The 15,570-nt window shown below is 33.3% G+C and overlaps 5 protein-coding genes across 7 annotated transcripts; 2 read left to right on the top strand and 3 right to left on the bottom strand.

Annotated features, from left to right (window-relative positions):
- Window positions 1-3: 3 nt before the first annotated feature.
- LOC139771914 (pyridoxal phosphate homeostasis protein-like) lies at window positions 4-3,060 on the top strand. 2 transcript variants are annotated; one of them, XR_011718010.1, is made up of 5 exons: window positions 4-254; window positions 415-775; window positions 887-1,128; window positions 1,218-1,383; window positions 2,581-3,060. XR_011718010.1 is itself a non-coding variant. In XM_071705103.1 (4 exons), exons 1-4 carry the CDS (start codon window positions 165-167, stop codon window positions 1,287-1,289), a joined length of 765 nt encoding a protein of 254 aa, XP_071561204.1. In that variant the 5' UTR covers window positions 4-164; the 3' UTR covers window positions 1,290-3,060. The 2 variants fall into 2 exon arrangements, 1 of the variants encoding a protein (XP_071561204.1); XM_071705103.1 differs by having other exon boundaries at window positions 1,218-3,060.
- A 2,235-nt stretch (window positions 3,061-5,295) lies between these two features.
- Window positions 5,296-6,887, bottom strand: LOC139771917 (cuticle protein 76-like). The gene is made up of 2 exons (XM_071705106.1): window positions 5,986-6,887; window positions 5,296-5,872 (listed from the first exon to the last, which is right to left on the bottom strand). Exons 1-2 carry the CDS (start codon window positions 5,995-5,997, stop codon window positions 5,444-5,446), a joined length of 441 nt encoding a protein of 146 aa, XP_071561207.1. The 5' UTR covers window positions 5,998-6,887; the 3' UTR covers window positions 5,296-5,443.
- A 105-nt stretch (window positions 6,888-6,992) lies between these two features.
- Window positions 6,993-8,093, bottom strand: LOC139771916 (MORN repeat-containing protein 4 homolog). The gene is made up of 4 exons (XM_071705105.1): window positions 7,955-8,093; window positions 7,591-7,774; window positions 7,369-7,478; window positions 6,993-7,236 (listed from the first exon to the last, which is right to left on the bottom strand). The coding sequence occupies exons 1-4, from the start codon at window positions 7,962-7,964 to the stop codon at window positions 7,088-7,090; spliced, it is 453 nt and encodes a 150-aa protein (XP_071561206.1). The 5' UTR covers window positions 7,965-8,093; the 3' UTR covers window positions 6,993-7,087.
- Window positions 8,094-8,131: 38 nt separating this feature from the next.
- LOC139771911 (MMS19 nucleotide excision repair protein-like) lies at window positions 8,132-12,339 on the bottom strand. 2 transcript variants are annotated; one of them, XM_071705099.1, is made up of 9 exons: window positions 12,007-12,339; window positions 11,403-11,641; window positions 10,994-11,326; window positions 10,328-10,922; window positions 9,929-10,210; window positions 9,135-9,850; window positions 8,782-9,039; window positions 8,535-8,699; window positions 8,132-8,463 (listed from the first exon to the last, which is right to left on the bottom strand). In XM_071705099.1, the coding sequence occupies exons 1-9, from the start codon at window positions 12,101-12,103 to the stop codon at window positions 8,263-8,265; spliced, it is 2,886 nt and encodes a 961-aa protein (XP_071561200.1). In that variant the 5' UTR covers window positions 12,104-12,339; the 3' UTR covers window positions 8,132-8,262. The 2 variants fall into 2 exon arrangements, with proteins under 2 accessions (XP_071561200.1, XP_071561201.1); XM_071705100.1 differs by having other exon boundaries at window positions 11,403-11,519.
- On the top strand, window positions 12,192-14,285 carry LOC139771912 (heme A synthase COX15-like). Its single transcript, XM_071705101.1, has 6 exons — window positions 12,192-12,278; window positions 12,389-12,551; window positions 12,662-12,788; window positions 13,037-13,169; window positions 13,248-13,875; window positions 13,948-14,285. Exons 1-6 carry the CDS (start codon window positions 12,220-12,222, stop codon window positions 14,200-14,202), a joined length of 1,365 nt encoding a protein of 454 aa, XP_071561202.1. The 5' UTR covers window positions 12,192-12,219; the 3' UTR covers window positions 14,203-14,285.
- The last annotated feature ends 1,285 nt before the right edge of the window (window positions 14,286-15,570 follow it).

Genomic DNA, 15,570 nt, shown 5'->3' with positions numbered 1-15,570 from the left:
GTAATGTTTACGATGTTTACTATGCTAACATGCTTGTCACGTGAAATGATTAAGCTCGAAAGTCCGATTATAAAAGGAAGAAGATATTAAGGAGGAAGGAAAAATTAAAAATCTCTTTTTAAACAAATGAGGAATACTTACGATCGTTAATCAGAAGGCGATTTATGGCATTTAAATGCAGCATGGCAGAGGTGGCAGTGAATTTAAAATCCGTTTGCGACAAGATATCGTATGCTGCCGCGAAGAGAGCACCGGTATTCTTTTCCGTATTTACTATAGCACTTGCTATTGCAATTAAATATACAAATTTATCTTTTTTTTTTTAATGTATTGGATAATTGTACAGAGAACGTCGCGTTTCGAAGCTCAACGCGAAAAGGTTAGATCTTCAACAAATTTATCTCGTTCTTGCAGGAGTATCAATATTATGAACCGCGACTGGTAGCTGTCAGCAAATTGCAATCCACGGGATCGATAGTATCTGCATACGAGGCCGGTCAGAGACATTTTGGTGAAAATTATGTGAACGAATTGGTGGAGAAGGCCTGCAGCCCCTTGATCCTTGAAAAATGCAGAGAAATTCAATGGCATTTTATAGGGACTTTACAAAGGAATAAGGTCAACAAGGTGTTAAGTATACCAAATTTATATGTTGTAGAAAGTGTCAATAGCGACAAACTTGCAAACGCGCTCAATAATTCATGGCCAAGATTTCGAAAGAGCGATGACAGCAAGTTAAATGTCATGGTACAAGTTAATACAAGTCAAGAAGAAGGTAATGATATTTGTTATCTTTTATGTTTTATGTAAGAAACTTGTGAGACAAAGTAATTTTTAGCTTAACAAGTTTTGGATTATCCTGTATAAAAAATAATTGTAATTACAGAAAAAAATGGTTGCAATATCGCACAAGTATCAACCCTTGTAAAGTATGTCGTACAGAACTGTCCCAATTTGAAATTTATGGGACTGATGACGATAGGAATGTATGGGTATGATGTTGCGAATGGGCCAAATCCTGATTTTATTTCTTTAAAAAAATGCAGGGAAAAGGTACGCGACGAATTGGGAATTGATATAAAAGATATTGAATTATCAATGGGAATGTCCAGTGATTATGAACATGCGGTAAGGTTTTAGGACAATCAATTTGCAAATAGATTGTATTGCTAATTGATTTTATGTCTTTATATAAAATACATTATTTTCTATTACAGATTGAATTAGGCAGTACAAATGTGAGAGTAGGAACTTCCATTTTTGGAAATAGACCACAAAAGAGTAATTGAAAAGATGCAATATGAATAATGTATTAAATCAATAATTTTACCTCGAGGAAAAAGGATATATAAAAGAACAGGGATATAATTATCTCAGAGATATGTATGTACAATGAATGTTCCTTCTGCAGCAAATGCAGTTAACTTTTTTCTATTCTAAGATTATGACAATCGAATATTTCCTCTATTTTAAGATCTTTCCTCAATTCTCGATCTCATTATATGATATACAAAATAAACATATATGTTCTGTCCCTTCGCTCATTTTATTATTCTAATCTGATTAACAAATGTAAGTGCTAAAGGAACAGCACAAAAGAACAATTCTGATTTAAAGAAAAATAGCTGACTTGAAATATAGGAAAATAGAATAGAGAAAATTGTAAAAGATATATACATATATGTATACGTAATAGATATATACATATGTATTATAAATAAATGTACAAGATGTTGTGTAAAGTGTTAATTAAGATCATTAAGATGTATCAGAATTAAATTTATTACTGTTATATATCATAGTAATAACTAATTATCTTATTTTTAATTACATACGATATAAATCTTGTTAATAAATATATGTTAAATAATTAGGTTTTAATTTTTAATTTTATAAATTAAGCATATATTGCAATGAAATCAGTGGTAGCTTCAAATGTTATCAATTATTTATAACTTAATAGAATTTAAAAACTATTGACTTTTAGAAATTTGTACAAGGATAGATATTTATAATATTACTATACTCTTTTTGATCTTTCTTATCTTAATCCTATATAGGTCTGCAAGGAATTCTCGTAGATAACTCCTTGCCTTATTCCTTTTTTGCATATTTCTAATATAATTAATAAATTATAACATAAACTTGGTATAGAAACTTTAAATGAGTAAAATCCATAAATTAATAGTTAAGATAAAACAAAAAAGAATGTTTTTTAATACAAATTTGATATCTTTGTGGGAAATTATGTGCATTTTGAAATGAAGACTCGTCTTTTTATCTCTTTATCTTTATTAAAATTTATTCGTAGATTTATGTTAACTAGATATCTTAGCTTTTGTTTTTGAGAATACTATATAAATTCTTCCACACTCTTCTTTCTTAATCCCTTCTACACACATAAAATTCTATAATTTATATAAATATAAAAATTGATAAAAATAAATAAACTTTGTGGAACTCTTATTAATTTATTATGCGTATAAAATTGATAAAAGGGTGTGGTCCAGTTCCAATCTTCAGCCTCATTATGTCTTGCGAACACATATGTAGGTCACCTTCACCGTTTTTTTTTTACAGGAGCATGATTCAAATGTATCTTGTGCAAGGTCACGAATTACGCAAGTTAAACGCTCTTAAAAGTTATGGAAGTCAGTCAGTCACTTTCTTCGCAAAATCAGAGGCCGTACGCAACATTGTTCGCCCGATCGATCAAAATTGAAGCTATGTTTTACAGAGATGTCAATAATTAAAAAAAAAGCTTACGTAACGAAAGTTACTAAACGTTTTGGCACAAATTTCCTGCTGCAATTTTTGTTCCATGAAATTATGGCGGAAATCAGTAGCTATTTAATTTTGGAAGATATAGCTTAGTCTTTTAAAATGTGTTTAGAACGATATATACGTATTCTTCGATGTTAAACACATATAATTAGGTACAATTTTATTTGCAACCGGCGTTTCCAAAAAATCTACGAAAACTTTGTAAGAGAAGATATTTTCTGGATTCTAGAAAAATGTCACATTTATTTCTAAAAATAACATGAAATTTAAAAGATATTTCTCGTGAGTACACTTTTCTTAAGTGCCCCTCCGCACATGTTGCAAACAACAACTACGTAAGAAAAAAATTACCTAGCCACAAGTTGCCCCTATAAATGTCAATAAAGAGACGGATCCGGTGCAACTTGACGTAAGCTTGCATCAGACAATCGTAAATGAGGAGATTGGTGCATACTGTATAGTCTCTGTCGTAATATTCATAATGCGAAGCACGAGACATGCATCGATACATTGCAGTTTAACATAAATTTAAAAGTGACATGGGAAATCAAGTTATATGTATTATACATACCTCGATATGCGTGTGTATGTAAGCAACTTTGCAGTCGATATTGTTGTCTTTCTCATGATTTAACGAAATAGAATTCAAATTTATTGATACACAGATGCATTTTTTTTTTGCTTACATTTTTTTACGTTTTAAAATAAATAATAAAATTATACAATGTTATCGTATCAATTGTGTTCTCATGGTTCATAAGAAAAGAATGCAACTATGTGTGCAAACTTGTTTGATACACTATCGAAAGAATTTTAAAGTGACGGTACGTAAAAAGTATAAGCGGTAGAACTTGAATGAATCGATTATAATCGAGTATTCTCGAGAATTTAAATTTAATTTAAAAAAATATGTAATCATAAGATCATCAATACGTACTTGTGATTCTCTTATAATTTAAGTTTTGCGTTTTCGAAATATTTTATCAATCTGTACTACAAATGCAATGTAAATGTTAATATAGTAATAATGAGAAAAGTTTTGACGTATATTGCAGAAAGAAAAATTCAGAAACGATTTCTCGCTTCTGATGTCATAGTGGAACACGGTTGCAGCGAGAAAACAGAAGCCGATTAATACCGATCATCGAAGGCGTAAAATGTATTCATGGCTTAAGATATAAAACTTTACAACTATGTGATGCAATAACGCCTTGCTGTGAACATAGAATGCATACTCGTACAAAGAAGTTTTTGGGAAAAAATGCACCACGCACACTGGACAGGTTTTCTGTAGCATGGGTATAAATAGGCTTAGATTTAGACAGAGCATTCAATCCATTCTTCGTGTTTCAACGGGAAATAGGAAAGCATCATGTTCAAAGTAAGTTTCTTCAAGGCAAAAAACACTTCGAGATTACTATTTGTGTAATTCATATTCGTCATTTGTAGAAAACTGATAAAAGTAATGAGGCTTCAAAAGCTAAGATTATAGATTATTATATTTCTGGAATTATTATAATATTTATATTAAGTGTAAAAAAAGTATGTATATATAACTTATACACCGCATGATTACTAACATTTTAATTTCAAGACAGAACGCGAGTTTATCAACATATAAAACTAATATTTCTCATTTTAAAAGAGACTGGATATATAATCTGAAACAAAAGACGAATTTAAGTAACATTAATATTCCAGATATATAAATAAGACATCTCGAAATTTATAAAGTTCATAAAAGTAAATAAACGTTTTTAAATCTTGCAGCTCCTGGTGATCTTCGGCCTTTTGGCCATCACAAATGTCTACGCCGGCTTGCTCGCTCCAGCTATAGCTGTGAAACCAGCTGCCCTCGCCATCGCTCCTACTGCCGCGTGGGGTGCTCCTGCCGCCGCGTGGGGTGCTCCCGCCGCCGCGTGGGGTGCTCCTGCCGCCGCGTGGGGTGCTGGTCCTTCCGCTGCGTGGGGTGCTGGTTCTGCCGCCGCGTGGGGTGCTCCTGCTGCCGCGTGGGGTGCTGGTCCCGCTCTTGGACTTAAGCTAGGCTAGATTTTTTTTTACGTTCAATGAGATATAAGAAACCCGTCGCCAATCCACCAGCAACTATACACATCGCAGAATTTACCTTGCCCTTAATATTGGATACAATTCGCTGATGATGCATCTCTCACTTCTCCCTAAAGTCAATCTTCACAAAATTGTTTTCTTTTTCTATTAGGACGTTTCTTCCCCCATTCCTTGAAATTGTTGACAAATTATTGATAAATGCGAAAAATATGAAATAATAATACAATTTTACATATAAAAAAACTTGGGTGTTATTCTATCTCGCAGAAAGCATTTTACCTTTTACCCCTGGCGCAGCGGTGCCTCTATTACAAATTAAACTCTATCGTAACGACATGTTGCGATAGCTTCTGGCGTATATCATCCTCTTATGATAATTATTCAATCCCTTAAGAAACGAATAGACTTATGGATCTAAGGACTATGGGGGTTGAAAAATCAAGCTTTGATTAAGAGTGAAGTACAATTTTATTGCGTAACCACCTACATTGTAGTGTCATTAATTTGCCACGTACAGAAGTGGTTACAGATGTCGAGGAGGTTTGAATAAATATATGTGTATCATGTAAAGTCGCGTTTGATATGGATCGATTTAGTAGGCATAGGCGATTCCGATCGGGCTGCTGTAGCTCATGTGAGACACTTCAACGGCCGGCGAGTAAGCGACTCCGAGAGCAGCTGGGCGTACAGCCGCGGGTATAGCGGCCGCGGCATATGGCGCATATGCCAGTGGGGCTGGATGAGCAAGATGAGCGTAGGTAGTGACAGCCGGATTAGTCACGCGGATGTCGGACTTGCTCGAGCTCGAGAAAGGCGTGTCGATGGTCTTCGTTTGCGTGGCCACCTGCGCCAGATTACCGTGGCTTCGTAGAATATTGTCGGATGTCGACGTGATAGCTTGGGGTTGAATGTGCGCTATCGGGGCGAACGGCGAGATCTGGTACGACTGGTACTGCAGGGCGGAGGGCACACCGATTAAACCGGCGTTGGCCGCGGCCAAAACACAGGCGATTACGAACAGCTGAAATAGAACTCTCGGTTACAATTTGAAACCTTAAGAGCGCATATTTATTTCTAAACATATGTATTTCCTATACTTGACAAAATCTAATTTGTGCAGTTAATCGTACGTACCTTGGCTGCCATTGTACTATGCGTTGGAAGATGCTGCGATGACTTTAATCGCGTCTGAGTCGAAATACGAATGCTACAGTCCGTGACAATCGGTACTTTTATACTTGGCGGACGAACGACGAGCCACACGAAATCTTTCGGTACTCACAGTTCGCCATGGTGGGATATAGTGTCAAGGATACACTTAATATTGCGCCATTGCCAAACGCCTTTACTCCCCGTTGAATCGTATGCCCTCCCGATGATTTATAAGTTTCGAAAATGTTTTTTCTTGTATGTAACGTTTTGCGAGATAATATTAAAAAATTATCAGCTATTTATCTATATATATTTTTCACAATATTTAAATTTTATAAATTTCAAAACTCATTACTTAATGCATCGCCCTTGTGAGAGAATGCATTTTGAATTTCTAAAGATATCACGGTTTAAAGTAAAATTTTGTATTTGCCTAATTTTTTTCATACGACTTAAAGCAAATTTTATTTATATATCTTTTATATTATCGCAAATGAGATATAAGCAAAAGAAACGAAGGAAAGCAATATGGAGAACTTACTTCGTATTCTCTCTTTCAATGTAACGTTTCTAAATCTAAGATTTCAATTTTTATTTATATTGTTATACTAAAACATTGCATGTGCGAATTTTATAAATCGATTGGTGCCGCACCTTCGTCTTCAAAACTGGAACATCCGGCTTGGCCACGCCTCTCCGAGCGGAAAGTAGTCTAGCCTTGTGTTCCTTCTCAAACTTTTTCTTTTGGGGCGTAACTCGTTACAATTACATTTCATTCGGTATTCAGGAAACTGGTATCACCAACATTACTGGCATCTTAATTTTACGTAAATGAAGATAAATCTGCTTCTTTTTCCAATCCTGTATGAATTCCTGATACGAATTCGAGATACGCTTCGGACGCTGAAATTTTATTTGCGAGCGAATAATACGGGGAAGATTTAAATGTGTATAATAAGAAAGATAAAGATATAAAATTTATCCAAATATTAAATATATAATGTAGATTTATTTCAATTAAAATAAGCAAATAAAGATTACACATTCCTTTTTATTAGCTATACATCATCAATTCTATTTCAGCTTAATTGCACTGAGCACGTGCCATCATAGAAATTTTTTGCGCCTTCTGCACTATGTCAGGGCAACGTCGTCGCCTTACTAATCTGCAATCTTGAAAGAAACCTTCATTTCTCGGAAATCCATGCGATCCATCAGCATAGGTCACCAAACCTATAGTTATCGAATAAAAAGCATATATAACTCACATTCGAATTACAATTGAAAAACAATGTGTAGTCAAAAAATTGTTGTAGTGTTTTATTTATAAAATTGACAATGAATTATCGTAACTTGATTATATACCTAAGCCCCAAACACGACCTCCGCGAAATTCCCCTTCAAATTTCATTCCGTCGGCTCGCCAGAACACACCGTGGCCGTGAAACCATCCTTGCATAAATTCTCCTTCGTACCTAAAAGAAAAAGAGAATGGAAGTGATATCGTAGATATATATATATACATATACGCGACGGTATTTTTTAGTAAAACGCGCAATCTCGAGATAAACTTGCAGCGTAACTTACTTTGCTCCGTCGGGAAATACAATAACTCCCAAGCCGGAGCATAATCCATTTTGGAATGCCCCATCGTACCGCGTTCCATTCGGAAGGACTAATAGACCAGCGCCGTGTTTCAATCCCTTGCGATTCCAATCACCGATATATTTCGTACCATCGTCATACTTGTACGCACCATTCTTTGCCACACCTGCAGACACGCGCGTATTTGATATAGAAGATATTCAATAAGAAAATCAAATATTCTATTTAATAAAAAAATGCTCATATTTTTTCAATGTTTTGTACATAATACTTCAATTAAATAAAAGTGGGGTTCTATTCGTATCATAAAACAAATGAAGTAAATGTTACAATCGCATATTCTTACCGTCGCCCATGCCTGCGCTGCACTGAACGCATCTGAGCTAGCTGGAGGTCTTAATCCACTTACAAAAATCAATTCTTTATTCAATTAAGAAAGATATCTAGGACAGACAGGCGTAGGGAGATGCTCAGGAAAATATATCGTGGATTAGATATGTAAATAAAGACAATCGCATACAAATTTATAGGTATAACATGTTAATATTCAGTAGTGAGAAATTTACATTTTTTCAAAATGTATATAAAGTAAGGCAAAAGATACTTATAAAATCATATTAGATGTATCTATACAGAACCGAACTGCGATATCGTTCATTCCTTTGACTGTTCTCCAGATGCACCCACTAGATACCATCGTATTCTCGTTTCCACCGCAGCCTTCCTGACTAAACGTTTGCGATCGTCGATTAACACCCCCAATTTGTCTAACACACTCTGCTTGTACGGATTGATCAAAATAGTGGAATAACTAGTATAATGCGCCAGGCATTCTAGAGCCGCAATTCTAACACCCTATTAATACAAATATAGATTATAGTGATACGATGAGAGTTTAAAAAGTTGAAGCTAATGTAGATAATTACCATGATCCGATGCGTTGATAATTGCATAAGCCTTGGTATAACACATTGTAAATTATCAGAAAATACGTCGTGTTTAGTGTCAAGTAGAAGTTTAAATGACGTCAATGTCCAAAGAACTAAATGCTCATTACTAAGAGATAGAGACTCAATCAACAGCGGTACCAACTGATGACAAAATACATTAATTAAAATATTCTTTCTATTGCAAAAGAATGTTATCATTGATGCATTAATAATAAAAACTTACCTCGGTTAAATGCAAAAATAATAATTCTTCAGGCATTTGTTCCAGTAGATGGACCAAAGCAATAAGATAATTATGTCTCATCGCGCTTGCAAAATTAATATTTTGTTGCAACAAATATTCGAACACTCTTTGTTTATAAAAAATTTTCACGTCGCAGAAATTTTCCGTTATTAAAATATCCTCGTGCTTACTTACTAAAATTTGATATTGTTCACCTATAAATTGACCAATTTCATTGTGAGTTAATAAATGCGTAAGCTGTAAAAACAAAAATGAGAAATATTAATTCACCTATATTATATGTATTATAACCAAATATTAAATTATTATAATTTACATTTAATCACACATACATTCTCTAGAAAGTATTGGGACTTTGCGTATCCTCTCATGACGAGTGCTTTAGTCATCCAAATTTGAAAGTTAACCGTACGTTGCTTTAATTTAATGTCACTGTCCGTACTTAAATTATTACTTATTTTGTCTTCTAGATAAGATACAATTCTATCGACATCTGACACTTTCATTTTATTTAATAAAACAGATAGAAATTTACAGCTTGTTTGCCTTATATCCGGATTGCAATTGCTAGTTGCTAGATTATACAGATTTTCCACCGTATTATTATTTATGTTCAAATTGATATCTTTCCGTAAAGAAATGAAAAGATTCATCATTATAGTCACATCAGTTTCGGGAATTTTCGTATTTAAAGCCACAGCGTATTTCGTTACAATCGCACGTTGTTCTTCGATTGTAAGATTTCGTATAATTAACTGGCAGATATTAGATATCAACATTTTATGATCAACAACATTTGTCTCATATGAAATTAATTTCTCAATAACATGACATTCCTTGTATAGAAATTGATGTATGTTGTAATCAGATTTCTTTAAAGCAATTAGCTTCTGGATATTCAGTAATATTGTGATACGTATATCAGTATTAACAGTGTCTGTTAACATTGTAACAATTTTCGGGAGTATTACACAACCTAGTTCACGTATTTTTGCAATTGCTGATAAAGCTCTTATCCTTCGTTTTAATAATTCTACTTCCGTCTCATCTGAAACATTTCATTAATATCACTTCATATATTGATAGAAATAAGTTTATATTAACTATGTATTTGTATTTAACTTACCTGTATTTGACAACAATCTCTCTTTAACCAACATTGATATTTCTTCAAGATATAACGCAGCAAAATCTATAACAGTTGTATGACATATGCTTTGTATTTTATCGCATCCTGTTTCAATTTCATTGCATATCGCATTATATAATATAGAGCGTTGTACATCGTTTAAATATGCCTTTTGGATCATTAAACCAAGGAATATTTTACTTTTTAGTTCAGTACTTTCTATTGTCAAGCCATCTAAATATGTTTGAGGTATATTTGTCCATGATAATTCTGGAATATCTAGATTAAATTTCATTATATTTATGTAATATATATAAAATATCAGGAGATTGTTACAGTTCAATGAGCAATAGTAATAGTGCAAATGTGACATCATTATTCGTTGTTTCAACTTACCTTGAATGCAAATGTCATAATTAGAACATATTTTCATAAAATTATTTAACGTTTCTATCAATGCAATTTTGTCGTTTAATGAATTCATCGTAGAATATTGTCCAATACATAAAGGTATTACAGCTTGCAAGATTTGTACACATATCGTTTTGTTAATTGCAGCTATTGTTTCCAGTAGCGTTTGGGCAGGTCTGTACAAACTAAGTTGCACATCGCACAACGACGATTTTATATCGGCAATTATCTTGTCAATAAAATTTTTGCAAACAGTTTCATCGACTGATATAACTTTAATTAAAGATGTCATTGCTCGTAAAGCAGCGTCTCTTATTTCAACATCTCTTCCTGGCACTATATCTTTCTTTAAAGTTGTCCATAGGTCTGGTAAGTACAATTTTATTTTTAACAGCCCAAACGTTTGAACACTTTCACGTAATAGATTTAAGGAATCAAGTTTAGCAACTTTGAGAGTGGAATATGATTTATCAATTATAAGAGGTAAGCAATAATCTGCTAACTCTGGAACAGCGCATAAGCAAGGCGCCAATTTTTCTGCCAAATCTTCCCGCGATACCCTTAGATCCTCTATGCCAGACTGTAAACATTTATAAATTACATATTTGTACGTTATAAATATTATGTAGAAAAATTAATGTATATAATTACAGGATTAAAATCAACTGGAAAATAACACGCCATAACTTCAAACATTTCTTCGGTTAAATGACCTAATGGAAATTCTTTTAAAAACTGTGGTAGCATATCAAACAATAACATGAGGTTATTCGGATCTCTTTCACCATCCATAGAGCTGATAATACCATAAACTAAATCTGGTCCCATGGATCTCAGATCATGTAATCTGTTCTCTATTAAACTTTTAAGTATAAGATATATTTTGCGACGTTCGGGTAACAGTTGAGATTGACACTGAACGTGCTCAAACATAACTCTTAGTAAGGATGACGATGCATTTTGAGGTAAATGAGTCATGTTCACCTAAAAAAAAAAAAAATAGTTATGACAATTCAATGAAAGAGAAAAATGACGCGAGAGATAAAAGACAAATGCTCACAATTGCTTGAATACCATTTAGTACAGATGGTATAATGCTATAATGATCCTTCATCCTGTCGCAATAAAACGTTGTAATAAAACGCAATTCTGATTCAGTGAGATAATCTTGGGGCAACTGCGACAAAACGGAGGAAAGGGCCATAACTCCTTTCTCCCTCGTAAGAACATTTTGGTCTGTCATGTAAGAACCTAGTGTCTCCACAAACGTGCAGAGTTTCATAGAGCCTAATTCTATTTCTAAAACAAAGCATTTTAATGTCTTCCACAATAGATTTTTATGACTATGTACATTACAAAATTTAGATTTCAATATACTCATTAAATCAAGAGATATAACAGTGATTGTGGGAAGATTCAAGTTTATATAAAGTTCATATATAAATATGTGGTGTGCAAGTTGAAATTATCATATTTCTCTAGGTTAGAGAAATAATAAAATTAAGAAAACTAAAGTATATTATTTGACTCCAAAGCTGTATTTGTGTATAAAATTTAATTTCTGTATCTTTCTCTCTTTTTTACTACTGGTTCTTTAAATTTTGTAGCATAAGTACATAAAAAAATATACTTTAGATATTTTTATTTTTTGTAAAAATACGTACCGGAAGCTAAATTCCTGCATAATGAATTTAGAGCTGCTGTATCTTTGAAACTAATATCTAATCGCTCTTTTAAATCAAAATTCGGAGACGAGGCCATAACCAAAAACTGTTGTTTACACGATACATTCAGCACATGATCGAATCATTCTTCTTCTTCTCCTTTTTTGTAGATGGCACCACTCGAGTAGTGCGCTGGTGCGCTCTGTGCGCTCAATGCGCTCCAATGCGCTCCGTGCGCTTGTATTGCATTGTATTGTGCCGGGATCTATGAGGTGTAATCTTATCGCGTCTTATTTTTGCGTTTCTGAGAGCTAACAACACCCTCACGTGCACACGCCAGTGTGTTTATTAATGCTCGCTGTATTTTGTATTTTAATTGCAGTATGCTGAATGTCGTGAGGTATCATACGAAGGTATTAGGCGCATATAACGCTACGAGACGCATACTTAGCCGGCAACACCTGTTTACAAATGCAAAAACCGACGTCGTGCGATGTAACGACGCTTCTTTTAAGGAATACTGCTCGAAATTCCTATTACAGAAGGTAACGCACTCTGGCACTCAAGTATACCTGCTGTGGGTGCAATTTAAATAAGTTTAATAAGAACGATGTCAGATGTATGTACTAATTTTACTGATTTTAACAATTGACAGAGACCACTGAAACAAGCGAACGTTGTAATTCGTAATTATGCCGCAAAACCGAGCAGTAGAAATGACAAAATTGTGGGATCTTGGTTGCTCACCTGCGGTGGCATGGTTTTCGTAGCGGTCGCACTAGGTACTCTCCTTTATTTTGTATACTATCACTATATCTGCGTCGTAGTGAAGAGCATTATAGAAAAGACGTATGGAAAGTAGAATCTCAAATGTAACAGCCTTCTCTTTGGTCTAATAAATCAGTACCTACATGCAATTCAAATTTATGTAATATTTAATTGTGTAACAAACATTAAGTACGTGTTAAGGTGAATAAAATGTATTTAAAAAACAACTGAAGATTATTTCTCCTTTCTTCTATGTATTTAGGTGGTGTAACAAGGCTCACCGAATCAGGCTTGTCTATGGTTACCTGGAAATTGCTAGGAGAGAAAATGCCTCTGAACGAAGCTCAATGGGTCTCGGAATTTAAGCGTTACAAACAATTTCCTGAATATAAAATGTAAGAAACAACGTGTTAATACCAAAGAACCAATGTAACGCGTGGAAATGTATATATATGCCGTTAATTTTGCTGTAGAACCAACCACAGTATGACGTTAGAGGAGTTCAAACGTATTTGGTGGATGGAATATTTGCATAGAACATGGGGACGTTTAATCGGCGCTGTATTTGTAATTCCGGCAACATATTTCTGGTATAAGGGTATGCTAAAACGCGGAATGAAAATGCGCGTTGTTGCCTTAGGATCGCTAATCGGCTTGCAAGGACTCATGGGATGGTATATGGTTAAATCTGGATTGGAAGATCGTTTTATAGAACCTTCCGACGTGCCGCGGGTGTCGCAGTATCGTTTAGCTGCGCATCTTGGATTAGCATTGCTGCTATATACTGGATTTCTTTATAATGCTTTGGATCATCTGATTCCTGCTCAAAAGCTAACTGCCAATTCCTCTAGTACCACAATCACAAGTAATGCCCTGAAGGCACTGAAAAGATTTAAAGGATTAATTCACTCAACAAAAGGGCTAGTATTTCTCACTGCTTTGTCGGGAGCATTTGTAGCTGGAATGGATGCTGGTCTTATTTATAATACTTTCCCAAAAATGGCAGATAAGTGGATACCCAGTGATATACTTGCCATATCTCCTGTATTACGAAACTTCACGGAAAATCCAGCTACAGTTCAATTTGATCACAGAATTTTGGTAAGTTGTGTAATACGGTCGTTAAGCATGTTAATGTACCTACATTATTTCATGTGTTTATCATTTATGCAGGGAATCACTACTATAGCATTAATAACTTTTTTGGGTATTTTGTCTCGTAAACATAAACTTCCTGGTCGAGGAAGAAAGGCTGTGGCTGCGGTACTTTGTGCGGGTTATCTTCAAGTACTTTTAGGAATTTCGACTTTATTATACCATGTTCCTCTATCGTTAGCTGCGTCACACCAATCTGGTAGTCTTATACTTTTAAGTACTATAATTTGGCTGTGCCATGAGTTGAGATATTTAGGAAAATTTGCTAAATAAATTTGTAAAATAGTAAAAATAAATATAAATACAGATTTATAACATTTTTACAGATTAAAAATAAAAAATATTTATTCACGAAACAGAGTAGTATTTTTCTTACTTATTCTCACGTGTTATAATTATCTTATTATAATTATATCAGTATAGTAGGATATAGAGTTTTTCAATGCTTTCATAACGTTTTCGCGCTTTATTTCACAATATATGTTATAATAATTAATAATTAATCTTAGGAACTATTATATACACAACTTCGTCTTCTAAACAACATGTATATTATCAAACATATGTAACACGAAATAATTTGTATCATTTTTTGCGTAATTATGATCAGTTTAACGTTTACAAGATGCGACAAAATTTCAAAAAATATCAGTGCGTAAAGATCGTGAAATACATACGCATAACAATTGTGAAATATATGCGGAACAAAATTTAGTGATTCAATATCAACTCAAACAATTAGTCTGAAATATATATTATCCCTAAGCGAAAAACTCTTTTATGTTATCAGATATAATTTATTATTTAACTCAATTCTTCAGAAAATATCTTTACATATAGGGCACTTAGTCTATTATGGCCAATTATTTGTTGATTTTAAAATACTTATTCGCATGCATTGGTCCAATACAGTATTATTAATATTAAGTACCATTTTTATCAGGCAGTTAAAATTACATTTCATTATTGTAACAATTTTTATTTACATAAGAGTTATTTTCTTCCTTTCCTATTTTGGCGACGTTTGACATCATACTTTTGCTTAATATTAAACTGAGCGCTAGTATTAATAGAACTTTGTATCTTATTATTCGATACGAAAGAAAGTATTATTCAAAACGGCCAAATTTTATACTAATTATTGTTACATATAATCTACAAGTGTAAATATACGTGAATTATATAATCTAAAAATCTTATTAAATATCTTTTGAACTTGTTACTATATACTTGTGTATAGAGCATATCTTTTGATGAGAGAAATATAATGATTACCGCGCTCAATTTTTACCATACAAGTTGTATTGGTATTTCTTTTATAATTTGGACACTTTTAAAACTGTCATGAAATAATTATATCTGCTAAGCTTAATATCAGTTTGATAAAAAGATTTATTATTATTGTGACTCTTCTGCATTGAACAGTACTTAATAATTAATACTACATATTAATATGCGTATAAATGCAATTTTACTGATTATAATTTCTAATTTCTTTATAATTCTTGAATATATTAAAGTCTCTTCGTCGCCTTTTTTGTGAAAAAAGAGATTTTCACTTTATTGACATCTTTAGAAGAAAAAGGAGATTGATATCGTAGCTGGCAAAATTAGGTACCAGAGCTATTGAAATGTTAAAAT

The sequence above is a fragment of the Temnothorax nylanderi genome, unplaced genomic scaffold, assembly GCF_030848795.1.
Source record: "Temnothorax nylanderi isolate EJ_2023f unplaced genomic scaffold, tnyl_v1.0 TNYL_tig0045_pilon, whole genome shotgun sequence".
In the NCBI taxonomy this organism is placed as follows: Eukaryota; Metazoa; Arthropoda; class Insecta; order Hymenoptera; family Formicidae; genus Temnothorax; species Temnothorax nylanderi.
The sequence above is the reverse complement of the archived record's forward strand: the minus strand, read 5'-3'. Positions and strand labels throughout refer to the sequence as shown.